Here is an 18,522-nt window from a genome sequence, read left to right as displayed (position 1 = left end):
CTCCTAGCAAAATGTAGACATATAAATCAGTAGCTAATTAATATGAGAGGGGGAAATCAATTGTATGTCTCAAAGTTTCTCAAAAGACAAACTGAATCTTTTTAATATATAGGCTATGTATTTGATATGCGGACTCTCTCAAAAGCCTAGACCAAGTAGATTAGAAACTTCCAATAGCACAGCTATATACAAGATACTGGGTACTGTCCAGCAAACCATAACAAAGGGACTTTTCAAAGTTAACCCAATTAACAAATAATGTGATGATAATATTAACTATCGATTGTCTTTTTGAACCCTAAGACAGCAGGAACCTCACATCTTCACTATAGAACCCCTACTTCCCCCAGTCCTGGAACCCTTGGATAGGGCCCACTTTCCCGTATGCATCTCCCAATCCAAACCAAATAACATTGCATCTGCCGATCACAACCTAACCAAAGCAACGATTGCTACCTCAACATGCTTCACCTCAGAATGTATCCAGAGACTTCACGTGTGGAATGACAACCCTTCAGCTTCATTACTCGGGTGAGACCTTTCCTTTAATAGTACACTCTAATTTCATCTCAGGTAGTTCACTTTCTAACAAAGTCCCATAACCTAGATATACACCAGTTTCTATGAGAGAGAGCTTATGTGCACACGTATCCATAAACTACTGCAAAATATATACCTGAAAGCAGGACTACACTAGAGTTTGCAGTGAGTACCTCCCTAACACTTCCTCTCCACTATTCCAAGCTTGGGATCCATGATTGCTCAACAAATTGTTTGGCTTCATATGTTAACTCTCTTTTCAATCACCAGGTTCCAGATGCCACCAGGATGCTGGCTAGGCTTCCCTGGATTGAAGACCCCACCAATGTGTCCTGGAGCTCAGCTTCCCCAGAGTCACACCCTACTAGGGAAAGAGAGAGGCAGACTGGGGGTATGGACCGACCAGTCAACGCCCATGTTCAGCGGGGAAGCAATTACAGAAGCCAGACCTTCCACCTTCTGCAACCCTCAACGACCCTGGGTCCATGCTCCCAGAGGGATAGAGAATGGGAAAGCTACCATGGGAGGGGGTGGGTTATGGGGATTGGGTGTTGGGAATTGTGTGGAGTTGTACCTCTCCTACCTTATGCTTTTGTTCACTAATCCTTTCTTAAATAAAAAATTTAAAAAAAAATTAATACTGGTCAAACAGTATAAGGAAAGATAAATTTGCATCTGTATCAGAAGTTAAAGAAGTTAAAAGTTCCTTAAGAAGTTTCTCCTTTCTTATGTTTCATCTTTCTTATGGTCTTCCTCTCTTTCCTCTTCCTCCTTTTTCTCTCTTTCTCTCTCTCTCTCTCTCTCTCTCTCTCTCTCTCTCTCTCTCCCTCCTTCCCTCCCTCCCTCCCTCCCTCTCTCCTCTCTCTCTCTGTCTCTCATTGCCATCAGGGTTATTGCTGATGCTGGGTGCCTGCATGACAAATCCACCACTCCTGATGGTTATGTTTTAATTTTTGTCCTTTCCTTTTTTTTTTTTTTTTTTGCCTCCAGGATTGTTGCTGGGGTTCTGTGCCTACACTGCAAATACATTGCTCCTGGAGGTTTTATTTTTCCCTTTTGTTGCCCTTGTTGTTTATCATTGTTGTTACTATTATTGTTGTTGTTGGATAGGACAGAGGGAAATTGAGAGAGGAGGGGAAGACAGAGAGGGGGAGAGAAAGATAGACACCTGCAGACCTGTTTCACCACCTGTGAAGCGACTCCCCTGCAGGTGGGGTGCCAGGGGCTTGAACCAGGATCCTTACGCCGGTCCTTGCGCTTCACACCATGTGCGCTTAACCCACGGCACTACCACTTGCCACCCTTTTTTCCTTGTTGATAAAGACAGAAAGAAATTTGGAGGGAGTATATATATATAAAGAGAGCCTTGCAGTACTGCTTCACTGCTTTGGAAGCTTCCCTTGGTTGGTGAAGAATAGGGACTTAAACCTGGCTCCTTGAGTTCATTAACATGTATACTCTACTGAGTGTGCCACCATCAGGTCCTGATATATTTATTGCTTTACATTACTTGCTCCTCAAATGATTTCTGGTCATTCTTGTGTAAGGGATGCATTCACATGTTTCCAAGCAAGGTTGGAAAATGAAGGGGTCATTAAAATAAATTACATTTTTTGATCCCACATATTAGTAGATGTTTATCTCCATTAATGAATTTCCAGGCCCTGTGTGTGTGTGTGTGTGTGTGTGTGTGTGTGTGTGTGTATCAGTCATAAAAACAACATTCTTACTATTGCTTAGGAGAAGATACTAGTATCTAAACAATAAGAATGCTTTACCTCTTCAGGACCACATCCTCTCTCTTGCCCATGAAAACACTGTATTGCATTTTTTCCATAACAAATATAGGCTATAACAAATACACTATAATTTAAATGATGAGAGCATCTATCCTCTTGGTTCTGACATGTCTGAACTTGTCTACAGTGGCCATCCTATCTTGAATACACCCAGTCTCATCTGATCTCTGAAGCTGAGATGTCTGAAATAGAAGGGTGAAAAAAGTGATCATTTAGGAGAGGGAGATCAGGAGGGAGTAGGAAGAAGAAGGTCCTCCTTGTTGAGTCCTTGCCATTTGCCTGTCCTACAGGCGCTCTCAAGATGGCAGTGAGCACAGAGAAATGAGCTGAAGCCTTCAGGTTGGTCAGCGGAAGGTGTAAATCCTAGCTGTGCAAATGCATAAATTGCATTTAAGGGAGATAAAACAATGGATATGCAGAATGACCTTTAATTTGGGCCACCAAAGATCCCAAGTTCAATTCCCAGCACCACCAAAAGCCAGAGTTTAGCAGTACACTGGTTAAAAAGAAAAATAAATTGTATTTAGCATCTAGGTACTTCAGGTCTCTCACTTATGAGAATAACACCTACCCTGGAAGATTTATGAAAATTACATGAGTTAGATATGACTTATGAGTCACCTGTCACAGGAGCAGAGTAACACTGGCATACACAGTTATAAGAGGATCACAACCTTTTCTTCCCGGACATGAGTCATTGCTCCCATCTAAGATGACCCGAACTGCCCCTGCAGCTACAGACAATGACCCACATAGTCAATGACTGCCACCTCTCCAGATTCAAAGGAGGTCTCGAAACTTTACATCAGGCTCAACCTGACACTGTTGACTGGCTACTGAAGAAGGGCAAACGCTAGAAGAAGAAGACACAGAAATTTTCACAAGGGCCCACAGCCTGCCACACCATAAAGACTGCCCCTCAGGCACTGAGAGTTGTCTGGGGAGCACTGGAGAAGAAGCAAAATGAATGTTGACAACTGTCATCTATTCACATTATTTTGAATTTTATTTCTTTTCATCTGATGTTATGGAGCATTGAGAATATTTCATCATTTTTCCTCTTAATCACCAAAAATTTGTGGTGAGTAATGTGACACTATCCCCTACACAATACTTATACTACTTAGTTATATTTTGCTTTTTTTTTTTTCATAAAGCATCGAGAGAAAGAGAGAGAGAGAATATCTTGTCAGCTTTTGAGCACTTACTTTTTCTGCTCTGAGATGTTGGCAGTATAGGAAGGTACTGTATGAGTGTAACAATTTTGACCTGGGGGCCAGGTAGTGGCTCACCTGGTTAAGTACTCACATTATAGCACAACGACCCCGGTTCTAGCCTCTGGTCCCCCCACCTGCAGGGGGGAAGCTTCAGAAGCGATGAAGCAGGGCTGCAGGTATCTCTCTGTTTATTTCCTTTTCTATGTCCCCCTCTTTTCTCAATTTCTCTCTGTCTCTATCCAATAATAAAATAAATTTTTAAAAATCGATCCTCTTCTCCAAATGGCCAGTACTGTTTCTGTGATGGGCCTTACCATTTTGTTCTCAAAGGGCAATCAGATTTGGGGCCAGAGAGATAGCCAAGTAGGAAGTATGTTTTGTCATGCACTATGAACTATGTTCAAATTCCAGCACCACACAGGAGGACCATAAAACCAGGGGAGGCTCCAGTCCCATGCTGTCATATACCTATCTATCTATCTATCTCTATATCTACCTCTTTCCCCATCACTCTCTCTCTCTTACTCTCCCCCTACCCTTGGTGTGTGTGAAAAAGTCAACCAGAGAGAAGTGAATTCACATGTATGAGACTGCAGTGGTAGCCTATGTGTCAGCAGAAGGTTGGAGAAGCCAGACACGTGCTATTATGTGATAGATGTGTTCTCACAAATAAAAATATCAGCATGTACTTCTCAGAACTATCAAACACTTAGCTTATTTCTAGGTCTCAATAGATCATATATCTTTTTCTCACTGCAGATCCACCAGTTTTTAAAATTATACATCTTTGTAGGAATTAGTAAGAAATCATAGAATTAAAATGTATGAAAGGAATATACAAAATTAATTCAGGAGGTCAAAATTTGTGTTTCATGTCTGCTCTGGATTTGTAACTATAAACCTTATCCATAGTAAAGCAGCACTCTAAAATCCTGGAGTTTGGGAAGCTCAAAAAATAAAATGTCATACTACTCAGAGATGAAAAAATACTATTGGAACTCAGCTTCAAAAAGGACAATCTATTATTGCACTACTGGCAGGTAGGCATTTTCTTTCTTTTCCCCTCTAAAGATTTTTTTTTAGCTCAGCTATAGGAAGATGTCTATATAAATTCTATACTTCTCCCTAATATGAAGCATGTACAAAACTGTGTCCTACTGGGCATTTCCAAGATAGTAACTCCAAATCAAGGATTTTATTCCAGCTGAAGATAAAGCTCTGACTTTTGACTGAGCTACCTGTAGTTTAACACTTTGCTCATAGAGAAGAGAGTCATATTTCTAAAGGAATTTTGTGAAGACAGATGCTTAGAAAACATTCTGCTTAGGCTTTGAATCACTATAGGTGGTAAGATAGATGCCACAGATTCTGTCACGTCAAAATTCTTTATCAGTCTCTATCAATCTCTTCCCCAAATTGTCCATAAATTGGTTCTAAGAGTTTTACAGAAAATAGTCTAAGTTAGAGGAGTTTTTATTACTTTGTTCTGTTACATCTGGCAAGCTGACCCCCAGAACGTAGCTGTATTTGGCATCAAATGATTGAAGTTTGACCTTTGGAATAGTTGTTTGGAATGCAGTAAGAAAACAAGATCTGATGGATCACCATATACTCTTCTTAGTAATCTGGCTGGTGTGAAATGAAAGAGGTTGAAGAAAGAGGGATACTTATGTTCCTCCTGATCTCTTCAACAACAAGCCACCTGGTTTTAAAAAGGGCAAAAGTCTTTGTGTTGTTGTTGTGTGTGTGTGTGTGTGTGTGTGTGTGTGTGCAGTGTCATTGTTAACATTGAGAATGAAACAAACATACACACACATATTGACCAAGAAAGGACATTGTCACTGACCTTCACAGCAGTCTTGCCACATCCTAAGGTCAACCCTTGGTATCCCATTGCAGTCCAAATAATCCTGTGGATATTCTGCCTTCAAGTAGACATCTGCCGGGACTTGCTGAATGTTGTCACCGTTGTCACAAAGCACACGGCTCAGTGATGCCTGCTTCAGTTGAGTGAGTTGTGCCGGGGTAAATACTCCAGGGTTTTCATACCAGAACCTGGTGGTCGACAAAAGGAGCCATAGTGTGTTGGGTCTGTAGCCAAAGCACTGAGCCACATTCCGAGCAGTCATGGCAGAGAGAACAACTTGGCAAAACAGAAAGGACAGTGCTTTATCTGAGGTGCTCTTAAATCTCATGATTGAACACTTTCAGTTTCTTTTGAAAACTTCATTTTTATTTGATAGGACAGAGAGAAATTAAGAGAGGAGACAGAGGTAGAGTGGGAGAGAGAGAGAGATACCTGGAACACTTTTTTTGAGCTCATGAAGCTTCTCCCCTGTAGGTGAGAGTCAGGACTGAACACAGATTCTTATGCATGACAATGTGTGTGATTTACCAAGTGTACCACCATCCAGCTACTGAGTTTTTCTTTTCTTTTTTTTTTTTTAGGACTTACCTAATATTCAACTAATGCATTTTGAATTATTTTGCTACTACCTGCTGCCCCCACTTTCAGTTTTTTTACTCTCATTTTACAAAATAATTTAAAATAAATTTCTCTGAAATTATTCCCCCCACAAAGTGTTCTAATTTAGAATTCCATTCCATGAATTACCCTTCTAAATTGTCTAAGCAACATAATAATATCGGTGCATTTGTTCCCAAGGGATATGCTACTTATATTATTAATACATACTAGTGATTACATCTACTGAACAATTAGAGTAAATATAATTTAAAGTAAAAGGATACAGTTTAAAAATTCATAAAGAAAACTCTTGTGTTTATTCTTTCAAGAATTGAGTACCATATGCCAAGCACATTCTTTATGCTAGATACACAACACTAAATAAAAATACAGATAAATATACCTGATTACCACATGTATGGTATTATAAATTGATTTATAACCTTCTCTTCCCCCCAAATATTTATATGTTGAAATCATACTGCTCAGTATTTCAAAATATAACCATACTTAGAGAAAGAGCCCCTTTTATAGTGGTAGTTAAGTTAAAACAATGTATTTAAGGGGACCCTAATCTAATATGACATATGTTCCTATGAGAAAAAGAGAGCAGAAACAGAGCATAGATCATGTGCAGACAAAGACAGGAGACTACCATGTACAAGTCAACAAGGAGGAGTGTAAGCAATATTCCCTCACCTTGATCTTGAATTTCTAGTCTCAAACTATGAGATAATAAACAGAATTTAAACTAATAATCTGTACTATTTTTAAGGCAATCTTAGTAAACCACTACATAGAAAAAACATCCTACTCAAAAAAAATCAAAACTTTCTGTCTGATGTTATAACTTTTAGTGTTCTTAAATTATTACCAGTTGAACATATTGTCCCAGTTATATAACAGTAAATCCAGAGTGCCAAAAATAATTCATAGAAATAAGTCCAATAAAAAATGTTACTAGGCCTACTAGCTATCTTCAAAATGGAGACCCCAGATCTTTATCTGCAATATTTCAGCCTTTAGGTTCATGATTAGTCAACAATTTGTTTGGCTCCATATGTTAACTCTTTTTTCAGCCACCAGGTTCCACATGCTATCATCATGCCAGCTGGACTTTCCTGAGTAGACAACCACCTTGTATCCTGGAGCCCCGCTTCCCCAGATCCCTGCCCCATTAGGAAAAGAGACAGACAGACTGGGAGTATGGATCGACCTGTCAGTGCCCATGTTGAGTAGGGAAGCAATTAAAGAAGCTAGACCTTCCACCTTCTGCACCCCATAATGACCCTGGGTCCATACTCCCAGAAGGTTAAAGAATAGGAAAGCTATCAGTGGAGGGGATGGGATATGGAGTTCTGATGGTGAGAACTGTGTGGAGTTGTACCACTCTCTCTTATCCTATGTTATTGTCAGTGTTTCCTTTTTATAAATAAATTTTTTAAATAATATTTTTTAAAAATTTAAAAGTGGGAGTTGGGCTGTAGCGCAGCGGGTTAAACGCAGGTGGCGCAAAGCACAAGGACCGGCACAAGGATCCCGGTTCGAACCCCGGCTCCCCACCTGCAGGGGAGTCGCTTCACAGGCGGTGAAGCAGGTCTGCAGGTGTCTATCTTTCTCTTCTCCTCTCTGTCTTCCCCTCCTCTCTCCATTTCTCTCTGTCCTATCCAACAACGACAACAACAATAATAACTACAACAATAAGACAACAAGGGCAACAAAAGGGAATAAATAAATAAAATAAATATTAAAAAAAAATTTTAAAGTAATAATGCTACTAATGTTTCCTAATGAGAAGAAAAAGGAATTAGATCTCTCAGCATGTTATTCCCAATTCCTACATGAAAGAGATTTGGGAATAAAAATTAAAAAGAATACTCTTGAGTAAATGTCAACTGAAACTGGTACCTAGGTTGAGTTTTAAGCATTTTATATACATTATCTATACAATAACACAAAAAGTTGAATTGCCAAATAGGTACACAAGACTCTTAGCACCTATCAAACACTATTTTAATGGTTTGAAAGATGCAATGTATGGGAATATGTGTAGTCCAAATGATGAAAGAACCTTATTAAGACATTTCAGGGAATTCAGGCTACTGAGCTCTCAGTTTTTCTAGTGTTCATACTTAATCATGCAAAGATGTATTACATGAATAACATATAGTCTACGTTCAGCTATCTCCTAAAATTTTATAAGTTTAAATTCACTATAGTACTTTACATAAACCAAAAAGTTTCAGAATTATCCATTAGCACACATGTTTTCAGTACATGATTTAAAAAAAATATTTATTGATTTACTTATTCTCTTTTGTTGCCCCTGTTTTATTATTGTAGTTATTATTGTTGTCGCCATTGTTGGATAGGTCAGAGAGAAATGGAGAGAGGAGGGGAAGACAGAGAGGGAGAGAAAGTCTCCTGCAGACCTGCTTCGCCTGTGAAGTTATTCCTCTGCAGGTGGGGAGCCTGGGCCGTGGTCCTTGTGCTTTGTGCCATGTGCACGTAACCCACTGCACTACTGCCTGACTCCCTCAGCACACGATTTGAAAGATTGTCTTTTAAAAAAATTATTTTATTTATAAAAATGAAACACTGACAAAACCATAGGATAAAAGAGGTACAACTCCACACAATTCCCATCACCAGAGCTCCATATCCCATCCCCTCCCTTGATAGCTTTCCTATTCTTTATCCCTCTGGGAATATGGACCCAAGGTCATTGTGGGATGCAGAAGGTGGAAGGTCTGGCTTCTGTAATTGCTTCCACGCTGAACATGGGCATTGACAGGTCGATCCATACTTCAAGCCTGCCATTCTCTTTCCCTAATAGGGCGGGGTTCTGTGGAATTGGAATTGAAGCTCCAGGACACATTGGTGGGGTTATCTGTCCAGGGAAGTCTGGTTGGCATTATGCTAGCATCTGGAACCTGGTGGCTGAAAATAAAGATAACATATAAAGACAAAGAGATTGTTGACTAATTATGAACCTAAAGGCTGGAATAGTGCAGATGAAGATTTGGGGGATAGCAGGTCTTTGTTTTTTAACTCTATAGGTTTTTAGTGGCTCACTTCAGTAAAGGAAGGAACCTAAGGCCTACTGTAAATTCCTGATCTTCCAAATCATTGACAGTGGCTGTCCTCTTGGGGCATGACTACTATTGTTATATGGTCTATGCAATGAGAAGAAGCAGGTTTGGAGTGTAATGACCAAGAAAACATAGACAGCTGCAAGCTGTGGTGACCAGAATTCAACCACATGGTCATGAGACTATCGCACCCTCTTAACATTTGATTTAGATAACCTTAATAGAAAATCTATTTCCTTTGTTATTATTTATTTATTTATGGAAGGGGAGAACCAGAGCACGCATGCATATGAAATGTTCATGCACTGAAAATAGTACATCATGCATAAGAGTTCAACATGTTATCCATTTACCAATTCCTGGGCCATCAGAAAGACTATTCTTAATTTTTGTACAAGTATTTCTAAAACTCTACCAAAATAAGTGCTAGTTAGTATTATCAGTGGTCATAAAAATTATGTAACCTGATGTTATTTCTTAAATGCAGTATAGTTTAAACTGAAGAAAATATGAAATCACACCACCATGTTACCACACATAGATTTGGAGAAGAAAGCAACAATGTTAGTTCTGATAAGCACAATAGATAATCCATCACCTGTCTCCATCTCTTAGACGCTGAAACTGGAGAACAAACAGGCACATAAGCGTTGGCCCCACTCGTGTACCAGGGATCAGGTCTTCTACTATAAGGGCGGGCCAGAAGTCAATGTTGCTGGGAGTGCCATATAACCTAGAAGAGAGAAGGAAGGATCACATCTAGACAATAGTATACAAATGAGTTTTTTATATACATATCAAGGAAATTAGACAACAGACATGCTACTTATTTTTTTAATATTTATTTTATTTTATTGAGAGAGAGAAAGAAAAAAAAAAAGAGAGAAAGACCAGAGCATCACAAACCTCTGGCTCGTAGTGGAGCTGGGGATTGAACTGTGTATCTCTGAGGCTCAGGCATGGAAGTCTTTTCCATAGCCACCATACTGTTTCCCCAGCCCTGCTGCTGTTATTGTTTTTCCTATTTTTCTTACAATTATTATTATTTTTAATCAATATTATTATTATTCATTCCACAGGTAAATGTAATAAGAAACTGAAAGACTTAATGAACATCAGTGAGGCAGAAACAGAACAGTGGTGTAACCTAGATTACTTAGCCACCAAAGCATTGACATTATTTATAATTATCCTGCAAGCATATGAAACTAAGAATACATATAACTTCATGTGTGTGTCCAACTAATTCTTTCAGAAACGTAGAAAATAAATGAATTAATCAAGCATTCAAGGACATCCTATATCAGCATGATAAGCATGTGGAGCTACACAGACTAAAAATATAATTTGAAAAAATAGTATAATGCTTAGATAAATTTTCTTTTGTTAGAAGACAATAATCATTTGAACTGGAATTTGAAGTAATTTTATAAGCTATTTTTTCAAAGATATATTTATTAACATGAGAAAAAAGTTAAAGGGAAACAGTATCACTGGCATGTTGTTGCTAAGCATCATCTTCAGGACAGTTTTTTTTTCTGTTTATCGCCAAAACTTTGCCACTCCAGGCTGACTTTTTCTGATAGAGACAGAGTGACTGAAGCAAAGAGGCAGGGAGAAAGGAAAGAAGGAAGGGAGGAAGGGAGGAAGGGAGGAAGGGAGGAAGGGAGGAAGGGAGGAAGGGAGGAAGGGAGGAAGGGAGGAAGGAAGGAAGGAAGGAAGGAAGGAAGGAAGGAAGGAAGGAAGGAAGGAAGGAGAAAGAAAGAAAGAAAGAAAGAAAGAAAGAAAGAAAGAAAGAAAGAAAGGAAGAAAGAAAGAAAGAAAGAAAGAATGAAAAGGAGAAAGGCAGGGAGGAAGGGAGAGGCAGGGAGAGAAACTACAGTACAGCTTCCTCTGATAAGGTGGGGACCAGGTTCAAACCCGGACTAGTCGAACACATGTCAAAGTAATTCACTAGCCAAGTAAGCTATTCTCCTGCATATGTTTTTTAAAAAAATTCTGTTATTAGTGATTTAATAATGATTACAAGCTTATGGGATGAGAGGGGTACAATTCCCACCACCAGAGTTCCATATCCCATCCCTTCCATAGGAGGCTTCCCTATTCTTTATCCTTCTGGGAGTATAGACCAAAGATCTTCATGGGGTGCAGAAGGTGGGAGGTTTGGCTTCTGTAATTGCTTCTCCAATAAACATTGCCCATGTTTTTAAGTTCAAAGTACTAACCCATTGCATCCCTTCCCAGGTTGTCTTTTTGTCAAGATAAGAAATGCAGAATGCTCAAAAGATTACACAGAAATATTTTATCTAAGAGCCTGGAGGTGACCTTGCACTGACCCTCATCATCACAGAAGTGAGAGCAGACCAGCAAAAAGGCACTCCCTTCTGGTCCAGGGTCCCTTTAAAAATCAAGGTCTACAAGACCTCAGGAATTTCAGATAGAAAGTTACAGGTTAAAACTACTTTAAGGATTAAAACTACTTTAAACAGGAGTCGGGCTGTAGCGCAGCGGGTTAAGCGCAGGTGGCGCAAAGCACAAGGACCGGCATAAGGATCCCGGTTCGAACCCCGGCTCCCCACCTGCAGGGGAGTCGCTTCACAGGCGGTGAAGCAGGTCTGCAGGTGTCTATCTTTCTCTCCCCCTCTCTGTCTTCCCCTCCTCTCTCCATTTCTCTCTGTCCTATCCAACAATGACAACAACAATAATAACTACAACAATAAAACAACAAGGGCAACAAAAGGGAATAAATAAATAAAATAAATATTTAAAAAAAATAAAAATAAAACTACTTTAAACAAGGCGTGGTAGCTAAGTCTAAAGATATATAAGACTGCTGTTTATTAGTAAGCATAAGACTCGTACATAACAAAAGTTAAGAGCTTTGGCCACCCTCAGGCTGTGGCCTGTTTACCCAGATATGTTTGAGGAATATTCAGATAGCTTTCTGAAAACAGAGTCCTTCAGGTACTGGTTTACATACATCTGGTATGAATGTTTACCAATACCAGTCTGCCCGAGACAATTTTTTTTTTAATCAAAACAAGTAAAAAAAGGAAAAGGACCAGAAAAACAGATCACCTGATTTGTACCTACTTCACAATGCTCACAACATATGTCCAAGTCTGGCCTCTCCTGCAAGCAGCCTAGAGTTGTGATATTCCACTTGAGGAGGAAAGGGGGGGGAGAGAATGAGAGAATATAACCTTAGTAAGCCAGCCAGTCAAGGAAAAATATATATAATCAATGGGTTTGGGTTATGGTACCCCAGGTAGACAGCACACATTACTATGGATGAGGAGCTGGGTTCATGCCCCCAGTCCCAATCTGCAGGGTAGAGGAGCTTCACAAGCAGAGCAGCAGGACTGCAAGTGTCTCTTCTGTCTCCTCAACTTCTCTCTTTCACTAGCAAGAAAGAAGGAAGGAAAGAAAGACAGTGAAAGAGTGAGGAGGCATGGGAAGAATGAGCAGCAGGAATGCTGGAGCTCTGCATGTGCCAACTACCAGCAACAATAATCTTGTGTGGGAGGCAGGGAGAATCTGACCAAACACATAACCAATATTTTTGACGGTTCTCATGGGAGCTTCTCTGGTTGTTTTTCCCATTTCCCCAATGATAACATTAGGATAACATTTTTTTAACATTTATGTATTTATTCCCTTTTGTTGCCCTTGTTGTTTTACTGTAGTTTTTACTGTAGTCGTTGTTGGATAGGACAGAAAGAAATGGAGAGCGGAGAGGAAGAAAGAGCATTAGGATAACTTAACTTCCCCCTTGCTTTACTTTTGTTCTTTATTTCATAGATTACCAAAAGTTTAGCTTGGCTCATTTTAACCTGAACACAGATGGAAATGCAAAATGCTCATATATTTTTTTTCCACTTAACTATTTGGAAATTAAGCCACATTGCCACACTGTTCCTCCTGTGTTGTCTTTATTATATAATAGCCCACTATTATAACCTCTCCTAATTTAATATTCTGTTTTTATGGATGATGAATATTTTCAAGGCTTTCAGCTCATATGCTATGAATATCTTCATATTTGCTCTACTATATGTACAAATATCTCCATAAATTGGATATCAGTAATTCTTTACAGTAAAAAAAACTAACAGAATTTAAGGATTTTTAGCTTTGTGGGGTTATTTTGTCATAACTCAAATCCTCAATTTTACAAGACTGTAACAGACGGGAACAAAAAATGAACATCAGTGTTCCAACAAAAATTCTCTTAGAAAATCAAGCAGTTGGAGAGATTTAGTTTGTAGGCTGAAGTTTGCAGATTCTTTCTCTAGAACATGTTCAATGGATGCCAGACATGTAAATTCTTAGTGTAAAACATGAAGTCTTTTATTTTGAAGGTTTAGCATTTAAGCAATGCCAAACTGCTTTTCAAAATAAATGCAAAGCTCAGACCTACATAAGGAGGACAGAGAAGCTCTCTTTGGTACATATCCACATGCACACCTTGAATTTTAATAGTACAAAACTGCTAACCAAAGTGGAGGTACAATTCAGACACTCACAATACGCTACCCCCCACCACCCTTTGCAAATTTTTTTTTTCCCTGCAAGGTTATTTCTGGGGCTCTGTGCCTGCACTACAAATCCACTGCTCCTGGAGACCATTTTTCCCATTTTGGTGTCCTTGTTGTTGCCCTTGTTGTGGTTGTTTTTGTTATTGCTGTTATAGCTGTTGTAGTTTGGAAGAAAAATAACTCTTATCCCTTGTCAAATTGCACATTCTTCAAAAATTTTGTTTGAAATCAGTCAACTCTCCTTTCTTGCTTCACATGCTTCTACTTCCTCCTCCTCCTCTTCCTCTTTTTCTGCCTACTCCTTCATTTATTTTCTTCACATTTGGTGACAGAGGTGCTCTTTATATATCCAAGTGCTTATCCACATGTTAATTCAGATTCAAGCACTGAATTATAATTTTGTTCTGTTTCAGTCCCCTTCCTCCTTAGGAGAATTTTTCTCTGAAATGTTTTGATTCGCATTACTGTTTTCTAGATGTAGAACATAACTGTTATTTAAAAATGAACTTTCTCTTTTACTTTATTTCTAAACATTTCATAAAACGGACTATTTTACATTTATACAAAAATTATATCTGAAGGCTCACTATTCTTTTTTATTTTTTTAATTATCTTTATTTATTTGGATAGAGATAGCCAGAAATTGAGAGGGAAGGGGGAGTTAGGGGGAAAGACAGAGAGACACCTGCATCCATGCTTCACCACTTGTGAAGCTTTCCCCCTGCAGGTGGGGGCTGGGAGCCTGAACCCAGGTCTTTGTTCACTGTAACATGTGTGCTCAATCAGGTGTGCTACCACCTGGCCCCAGGGACTAACCTTCTACTACGTATCTTTTTCTTTTCTCTGGAGCAATGTTCACTTTGTTTTTCTAGATTTTTTTTTGGGGGGGGGTGTATTTTAACTACCCCTTGATCCCCTCTTCCTTTGCCCAACAAGATATTTAACTTACCTCACTTTTCTATCTGTACCCACAGACTGGTAATGGAAGTGAGTTTTAATGTTAACTGTTGGAATTTGCTGATTATTTTAAAGCTTACAGAAATTTTTGGACAATTCTTTTTTGTTCTCCAACTAACTCTGAATGAATAAGCCATTGTCATGTGATGTTTCTTTCTCTTTGTTCGTGCAAGCATTACACAAAGTTGTGTTGAGAGATTTAGAATCACTGCTCCTGGAGGCCATTTTTTTTTTTTCCCATTTTGTTGCCCTTGTTGTTATTGTTGCCATTGCTGCTGTTGTTGGCTAGGACAGAGAGAAATCAAGAGAGGAGAGGAAGATAGTGAGGAGAAGAGAAAGACAGACAGCTGCAGATCTGCTTCACCACTGGAGAAGGGAACCCCCCAGCAGGTAGGGAGCCTAGGGCTGGAACCCAGATCCTTAACACTGGTCCTTGCACTTTGCGCCATATGCGTTTAACCCATTGTGCCACTACCTGGCCCCATAACAGTATTTTTAAAGGCAGTGTATCAGTGCCTTACTTAGCAATTTATTCTTATTTTAACAGTCATCTTCCTCAATACCATATCTATATGGTATGTTCTTTCTGCTTGTAAATTTTTACTACCTTTCAGATTTAAGTTATTTATTTACTGGAATTGATTTTTTATATATGATGTGAGTCTGAAACTATACCACTTCTTACACAGATACCCAATTGCCACTGGACAGCTTATTGAGTATATTCTCATTTTATACTAATTTGCCTTGCAATTCTTTCAAACATGTTTACATACATGAAAGCATTTTTAAATTTTTTAATTCTCTTCTCCCAACTTGTTTGCCAGTCATGAATCTACTGCACTAGCTTAACTACTAAACATCTTAAAGTATTGCTAGTGAAAGAGAAGGTTGAACATGGGATGATCCCAATCAGACAAAAAAATAAGAAAGAAGAGAAAACACAAAACAGAACTTAAACTGGATCTGGTGTATCGTACTAAAGTAAAGGACTCTGGGGTGGAAGAGGGGGTGGGAGGAGTGTTCAGGTCCTGGAATATTATGGCAGGGGAGGACATAGGTGGGCAGTTAGAGTGTTATGCAGAAAACAGCGAAAAGTTACACATGTACCAACCACTGTTATTTTACTGTCAACTATATGCCATTAATCTCCCCAAGAAAGAAAAACAAAGTGTAGTTAGATAAAAAAAAAAAAAAAAAAAAAAAGTTCACTTTGGCTGTCTGCTCCACCAAGGTAATTTTAAAATCCACTCAAAGAGTAAAGTGGGGGCGGTGGTGGTAGTGCATCAGGTAGTGGGTTAAGTGCACATGGTGCGAAGCACAAGAAGCATCATAAGGACCCCAGTTCTAGCCCCCAGCTCCCAACATGCAGGAGGCTTGCCTCACAAGCGGTGAAGGAGGTCTGCAGGAGTCTATCTCTCCCTCTCTCTGTCTTCCCCTTCTCTCTCTACCTCTCTCTATCCTATCCAACCATAACAACAGCAATAACAACAAGAACAACAATAAACAACAAGGGCAACAAAAAGGAAATAATAAAAATAGCCTCCAGCAAGCACCAAACTCCAGCAATAACCCTGGAGAAAAAAAAAAAAAAAAGACTAAAGTGAGGACCACTCCAGAGGTTCCAAGCCTGGGAGAAATAAGGTTTTCTAGAGAATGAAGAAGGTTCCTTTTGTCTTGGGATTTAAGAAGGCAACAGATAGTTATTACTATAACTAAATTATTTGTCAATTGAGTTAACACTGAAAATCTCATTGTTAGGATTGGCTGTATCATACAAGACCTCACCATAATTTTTAATTTAATGGTATTTTCATATAGTTGTATCTTATAAAGTGAAACCACCAATTGCTTCTATTCTCCCAATTTATACCAATCAAAACTGCATCTTCTGATCCCAGCCTATTCAGTGCAACCAGTATCACCTCAACATGTTTCAGTTCAGATTGTGTCCAAAGAAATCAGGTGTGGACTGTCAACCCTGGAGCTTCATTACTCTGTTGAGACCTTCCCTAGCTCATAGGACTCCTTAATTGCATTTCAGGTGGTGCACTTCCTAACAAAGCAACAGAACCTAGATATGTGAGATAGGGCTTATGTACACATGTATCCATAAGCTAGGGGAAAATATACACCTTAAAGCAATAGCACACAATAGTTTGCAGTGACTCAGTAAGTGCAGCAAACAAATAGAAAGACTTAAAAAAGACACCATAAAGCACCTAGTCAAATAGTTTCTACTTAGACCTAGACACCCTCCTCACCTACTTCCTATTTCACTTCCTTCAATCACCCCAAAGCTAACCTTGCCAGAAAAAATAAGGACTACAAAAGCTGGATAAGGGCAAGAGACTGGCACCACATAACCTGGAGCCATACTCAGGGAGTCCTGGGATTTCCACACAGACATGATGGGTCTAGACCCCTAAAAGATCCCTTTCTCCACTATCACTGGTCATCTCCATCAGGAACAACATAATGGACCCCTTTGTGGGCCCCTATAGAACCTTGCCCTCAATGTGGATCAACAGTGGTAGAGACTGTTCCATTCTCTGAAGGGAGGTTGGGCAACATATTCTCTAGCACTCGGGGAAACTAGGTCCTGAAATTAGCACAACCTGGAATGTTTCTAGCTGCAACCACAGAATAGCTCAGACCTACATGGATACAGAGGTCACATAGGCTCCTGTGCTGAATATGGGCCCCAGATCAAATTGATGGAGTTTACAGTTAACAATATTTAGATACTTTTCTCATATTTGGGAGCTATTCTCTTCCCTGATCCAGCTTTCTAGTCCTTTTTCCAACTCTGACACCATCTTCCCAGATAATACCTTTGGCCCACCTGCATATCAGCTGTCAGACTCAGGCAAAAACTAGTAAAGCCATGAACCCTTTGGAATATATCTAAAATAGACTTCCTAGCTTTTTCCAAAATGGAGACCCCAAATCTTCATCTGCAATATTCTTGCCTTTAGGTTTATGATTAGTCAACAATTTGTTGTGCTTTATATCTTAACTATTTTTTCAGATACTGGATTCTAGATGGTACCATGATGCCAGCCTGACTTCCCTAGGCAGACGACCCCAGCAATGTGTCCTGGAACCCTGCCTCCCCAGATCCCTGTCCCACTAGGGAAGAAAGAGACATTGACCTGCCAATGCCCATTTTCAACAGGGAAGTAATTACAGAAGTCAGACATTCCACCTTCTGCATTCCATAATGATCTCGGTTCCATACTCCCAGAGGAAAGCATTCGAGGGAGGAAATAGGATATGGTGTTCTAGTGGTGGGAATTGTGTGGAATTGTTCCCCTCTTATGCTATGGTATTGTCGATATTTTTATTTTATAAATAAAAAATTCAAATATTTCCTTTTTATAAATAAATTTAAAATGTTTTTTAAAATCTACTTAACACTGAAAAGAACAGGTAATATTTTTGTTGAATAACAATAAATACCTCATTTGAGTTAAATAGAGTCATGCTAACATTATTAAATCTTACTACTCTTGAATGCGATAGCTGCTTCCTTTCCCATTATTTAATAATTACTCACAAGTTTTTATAAGTTCAAATCTAGCATATTACTCAAGTTTGCTGATCTTTTAATTTTCTACAGTTTGAATATAAATCTTATTATTAGAAATATTTGTCTTAACTATAAATTTTAGTGAAACATTTTCATTATTTAATAGATTGAAATAGATATTTTGATTTTTTTAGTAAGTAAGGATAAAATATATAGTTTTAGAATGCTAACAGCTTTGATTTCAATTCAAGAGATGCTGTATTTTATGTAGAATGGTATATTCTTTTGCTATAAATAATGATATAATAATTTTATTATTAATGTCCTGGTATAAACTGTATCAATGTATCAAAAATTTTTACTAATATACTATGAGAATG

The 18,522-nt window shown here is 38.8% G+C and overlaps 1 protein-coding gene across 4 annotated transcripts in view; it reads right to left on the bottom strand.

Moving 5' to 3' along the window:
• PXDNL (peroxidasin like) overlaps positions 1–18,522 on the bottom strand; it is a 515,089-nt gene that overhangs the window by 48,175 nt on the left and 448,392 nt on the right. For all 4 annotated transcript variants that reach the window (XM_007515968.2, XM_060198510.1, XM_060198505.1 and 1 more), the window contains 2 exons: positions 9,714–9,848; positions 5,403–5,611 (listed from right to left, as the gene is read on the bottom strand). In XM_007515968.2, the coding sequence (XP_007516030.1) occupies positions 5,403–5,611; positions 9,714–9,848 (344 nt within the window). The remainder of the gene's footprint in view (positions 1–5,402; positions 5,612–9,713; positions 9,849–18,522) is intronic.

The sequence above is a fragment of the Erinaceus europaeus genome, chromosome 1 (genome assembly GCF_950295315.1).
Source record: "Erinaceus europaeus chromosome 1, mEriEur2.1, whole genome shotgun sequence".
Classification (NCBI taxonomy): domain Eukaryota; kingdom Metazoa; phylum Chordata; class Mammalia; order Eulipotyphla; family Erinaceidae; genus Erinaceus; species Erinaceus europaeus.
The sequence above is the reverse complement of the archived record's forward strand: the minus strand, read 5'-3'. Positions and strand labels throughout refer to the sequence as shown.